At 46.5% G+C, this 4,994-nt stretch overlaps 1 protein-coding gene across 2 annotated transcripts in view; it reads left to right on the top strand.

The window, feature by feature from the left end:
- Positions 1–1,846: 1,846 nt before the first annotated feature.
- POLA2 (DNA polymerase alpha 2, accessory subunit) overlaps positions 1,847–4,994 on the top strand; it is a 34,568-nt gene continuing 31,420 nt past the window's right edge. For both annotated transcript variants that reach the window (XM_017537120.2, XM_037741604.1), the window contains exon 1: positions 1,847–2,429. In XM_017537120.2, the coding sequence (XP_017392609.1) occupies positions 2,351–2,429 (79 nt within the window). In that variant the 5' untranslated portion in view covers positions 1,847–2,350. The remainder of the gene's footprint in view (positions 2,430–4,994) is intronic.

The raw sequence follows: 4,994 nt of genomic DNA, 5'->3' as shown, positions 1-4,994 counted from the left end.
ACCATGTTGACCAGGATGGTCTCGATCTCTTGACCTCGTGATCCACCTGCCTCGGCCTCCCAAAGTGCTGGGATTACAGGCTTGAGCCACCGCGCCCGGCTGAGGTGACCTTAAGTTTGAAGATTAATTGGAGGGCAGTGGAGCAGAAAGATGGAGGCCTGATGAACTTGAAGTCACCATTTTAGCCCTGGCTTACCCATCTCTGAAATTATTTAATCTGACAGAGCAATAAATTTGTTTTGTCCCAGCTACAATTGTTTTAGGACTTGGCTATGTCACAGATCTAAAACCCACTTGATTTACTCCTGCAATCAAAATATTATATTGACATAGAAAAGACAACAAATAAATCAGTGGAATAAAACAGAAAATCCAGAAACAAATTCAACTGTTTCTGCGGACCTGAGATATGAAAGATTACAATTCAAGTCAGTTGGAGAATGTTTTATTTACTAAATATAACTGCTGACATGCTGGCTGTTTGTCAGGAATAAAACAAAACTAAATCCTTCCTCACATCACAAATAAGATTAGTTCTAGGTGGATAAGGGATCTAAAGGCAAAATGTAAAGTAATTAAATAAACAAAAATTGGAAGAATATTTGCATAAACTTAGGTCGAGGAGACCATATTAAGCAAAGCAGGAAACCTAAAACCCATAAAGGAAAAGAATTGTACATGTTGTGTGGTAGATAAAAACCAGGAAGTTAAAAGATAGGCTGGGAAAAATACATATGTAACACATTTGTATTTATTTGATATTTATTTGTATTTATTGATAGTAAATATTTGAGGCTTAAGGGTGTGAACCCTGAAAGAGCCAATCCTTCATGATGGATCCTCTGTGCAAATATGAATCCCTTAAGGTGGGTTCCTAAAATTGGTTTCTGTTTTTTGAGACAGGATATTGCTCTGTCGCCCAGGCTGGAGTGCAGAGAGGTGATTTTGACTCACTGAAGCCTCGACCTCCCAAACTCAAGCGATCCTCCTGCCTCAGCCCCGGACTAGCTGGGATCACAGGCATCTGCCACCGTGGCTGGCTAATTTTTTTGTAGAGAAGGGGTTTCGCCATGTTGCCCAGGCTGATTTTGAACTCCTGGGCTCAAGTGATCCGCCCACCTCGGCCTCCCAAAGTGCTGAGATTACAGGCGTGAGCCAACGCGCCAGGTCTGGGATGGATATTTTTAAGGCTCCTCATACATATTGCTAAACTCTTTTCTAGAAACGCTCTACCAGTCTACCATTCCACCATCAGAGTATGACGCCTACGGTTGAGATTTTTAGCTCACATAATTATGATGTATTTCAAGGGGAAATCTTGAAATATTTAACTCTTCTCATCTTAAACTCTCTTTTAGTGACCTACCTTTACTCCCAAGCCTCGGTGGGGAATTCCCAGTCACCCACTGGGAATCTCTACCTGGAAATCCCAGAGGCACTCAAACGTAACGTGTCCAAAACTAAATTATTTCTGTCACCTTCCCACCTCATATCCCCCCCCAAATGCTCCAGATTCAGAAAAAATACCCAGCACTGTGGCTGGCACCACGGTCAGATTCCCTACTGAAGCCATTCTTCTCGGATGAACCACGGGCACAACAGGCAGGGATGACAAGGGCAACGGAGAAGAGGGTAGAGTAAGTTTGAGACAGTCGAAGGCACGCCAGCGCACAACGGAACAAGGACAAATAGTGACGAACATAAGCCACTGAGCTTCACCGAGCAGCCAATGCCCAGAAAACAGGTATCTGCCATTAGCACACAGACTCAGTTTCCTTACAAGTAACCCAAGGGCTTCGCGGGTCACACCCGTCCTTCTCGCCCAGCGAGAGAGAACTGCGCAGCCGCCGGCGGGCTGGCCGCTAGGCGCGTGCGTAGAGTCACCCACACGCCCGCTAGTGCGCACGCGCCCTGGGCCGCGCGTGCGTGCGTGGGGTCCGGGAGGATGAGCCCCGGAAAGCAAGGGAAAGGGGTGGGGTTGGAGCAGGGTCTCGCGCATGCGTGCGCTGCACGAACCATTTGGCGGGTTTTTCCTGGCCACTCTTGTCTGTTACCGTCACTGAGAAGCTCTGGCGTAGCTTTTAGGAAGCGGGACGTTCTTCCCAGGAAAGCGTCCTCTTGAGATTTCTGCACTCTCCAGGGCGTTTGGGGGCCACACCTTCATTATTTTAAAAAGAGTATTTATCTGTGACCAACGGCCGGGGCCTTCTGACAGTGTGAGGTCTTGCTTGGGCTAGTTGATCACCTCCAGCCACGGTCCGCGGAGAGTGGAAGGATAAGAAGCCGAGGGTTTCTTGGGCGCAGGTCGGAGCTGGGTAGGCCCACTTCCCGGCCCCCGGCTTGGGCGACCATGTCCGTGTCGCCCAAGCAGCTGGCGGAGGAGCTGCAGATCTTCGGCCTAGACTGCGAGGAGGCTCTGATTGAGAAATGTGAGTCCCGCACCCCTCCCGCGCCCCAGCGGTGCTCCACGCTCTCGCCCGAGTTCCTCGGGGCACAAAACCGAAACGGTAGCGGTTCCAGTTTCCACCTTCCCTTGAGCTGAGTTCTCGGTGGCTGTGAGATGAAGAATCAAACTGAGTTTTGAGATTTAGGATGTGGGGACTTTGAAATGCCCACTGGGTACCAATTGAATGCCAAATGAAAAATAAGAATATGCAGCACGATTTTAAACCAACTCGAAGTTCCCGAAAGGCGGAATTGGGATGTGCTAGATCGAAACGAGGCTCGGGTGGCACCTGAGTTTGGAAATTGTTGACGCCCTGGTAAAGAAGCAAGAGGTGTGGGGGTTTTGATATGCAGCTTTTTATTCTTGGCTCCTCCCTTTTCAGCGTACACCTTAAACCTCTGCTGATCCATCAGTTCTCTCATCAGAGCTGTTGGTGGTATGTGCAAATATGAATCCCTTGAGGTGGGTTCCTAAAATTGAATTTGAGCTTTGGAAGGAGCTTTAGGGAGCTTGTTGGCTCCCTCTGTTTACAGATGGAGAAACAGACAAGGAAAGCTAATTGCCTGAGCTGTATGTGAAGCCAGGTGTCCTGCCACAGAGTGCAGTGCTCCATTATAGGAGTACTTCGTGTTGGTCAAGCTGTAGAGCAGTGTAAGGAGTTATTTGAAGCAAAGCTTAGGAGATGTGGAAGTTCTAGAATCGGTATGAATGTGCACCTGCCTTAACCACTCAACACTTTGAACTTCTTATATATAAAAAGAGAATGCAAGCATGTTAATTTATGGTGAGAAATTCCTTTCAGAAACCAGAATACTTCAAGTCTTTATGCCCAGGGCCCTCTCTTTTTTTTTTTTTTTTTTTTTTTNAACATTTCAATCATGTTTACAATGATTACATGTCAGGTTTTTTTCATATTGGGTGAAATAAAATAAAATTAATTTCACAGTTTGTTTGTTTTTTTTTTTTGAGACAGAGTCTTGCTTTATCTCCCAGGCTGGAATGGAGTGCAGTGGCACGATCTCAGCTCACTGCAGCCTCCACCTCTGGGGTTCAAGCAACTCTCCTGCCTCAGCCTCCCAAGTAGCCGGGATTACAGGCACCTGACACCAGGCCCAGCTAATTTTTTGTTGTTGTTGTTGGCCAAGGCTGGTCTTGAATTCCTGACCTCAAGTGATCCAACCACTTCAGCCTCCCAAAGTACTGGGATTACAGGCATGAGCCACTGCCTGGCCCTTCACTTTTTAAAAGTAAGCTTAAGTGGAAAACCTATTATTGTGAGAAATTTACATAGTAAGCATTAAATCAACACAAGAGTAATTAGTTATGTGAACCAAATTTGTAAAGGCTTCAGGCCAAGATGCCAGTTGCTTCCATCTCACGTAGGGCTAAACTGGCGTGGCTTTGTAATTGTGGGCTTTGGATCATCAGTAGCCTCAATGGCACCTTAATGTTGCCTGACAGTCAACTGTATTTCCCTGGTCTCTCTTTTTTTTTTTAATTTTTGACATGGAGTCTCGTTCTGTTGCCAAGCTGGAGTGTAGTCGGTGGCATGATCTCAGCTCACTGCAATCTCTGCCTCCTGGCTTTAAGCGATTCCTTTGCCTCAGTCTCCTGGGTAGCTGGGACTACAGGCGTGCACCACCAAGCCTGGCTAATTTTTTGTATTTTTAGTAGAGACAGGGTTTCACCATGTTGGCCAGGGTGATCTTGATCTCCTGACCTCATGATCCATCTGCTGCAGCTTTCCAAAGTGCTGGGATTACAAGCGTAAACCACCGAGCCTGGCCCTTTTTTTTTTTTTTTTTTTGAGATGTAGTCTCCCTCTGTCACCAAGGGTAGAGTGCAATGGTGTGATCTTGGCTCACTACAGCCTCTACTTCCCAGGTTCCAGCGATTCTCCTGCCACAGCTTCCTAGGTAGCTAAGATTACAGGTCCACATCACCACACTCGGCTCCTTTTTGTATTTTTAGTAGAGACAGAGTTTCATCACATTAGCCAGGCTGGTCTCGAACTCCTGACCTCAGGTGATCCATCCACCCTGGCCTACCAAAGTACTGGGATTACAGGCATGAGCCACCATGCCCAGCCCGTTGTCTCTTCACTCTGAGTCTTCCAGATTACTATTTTCCACCTTCTCCTCTTTTAACATCCTCTGTCCCACCCTCACTCTTAGCTGACAAACTTCTATTTTTTGCTGGAAAAAAAAAAAAAAATAGAAGCATTAGAAAACTTCTGTCAGCCACCACCATGACATCTCACTGACCCATATTTGTGGCATATACCTAGCCTTCTTTCCTATTGCAATGAATAAACTTCCATATTCCTAGCAAAATCCAAGCTCTCCACTTGAGTGCTAAACCCCATTCCTTCTCACCTAATTAAGGGCATCACTGGTAATTCTTCTCTTACATATTTTCTATTTTTCTCTTTACAATACTTTTTTTCCTACTAGTATAGAAATATGCTTCCAGCCGGGCGCGGTGGCTCAAGCCTGTAATCCCAGCACTTTGGGAGGCCGAGGCGGGTGGATCACAAGGTCAAGAGATC

The sequence above is a fragment of the Cebus imitator genome, unplaced genomic scaffold (assembly GCF_001604975.1).
Source record: "Cebus imitator isolate Cc_AM_T3 unplaced genomic scaffold, Cebus_imitator-1.0 Scaffold102, whole genome shotgun sequence".
NCBI lineage: Eukaryota > Metazoa > Chordata > Mammalia > Primates > Cebidae > Cebus > Cebus imitator.
The sequence above is the reverse complement of the archived record's forward strand: the minus strand, read 5'-3'. Positions and strand labels throughout refer to the sequence as shown.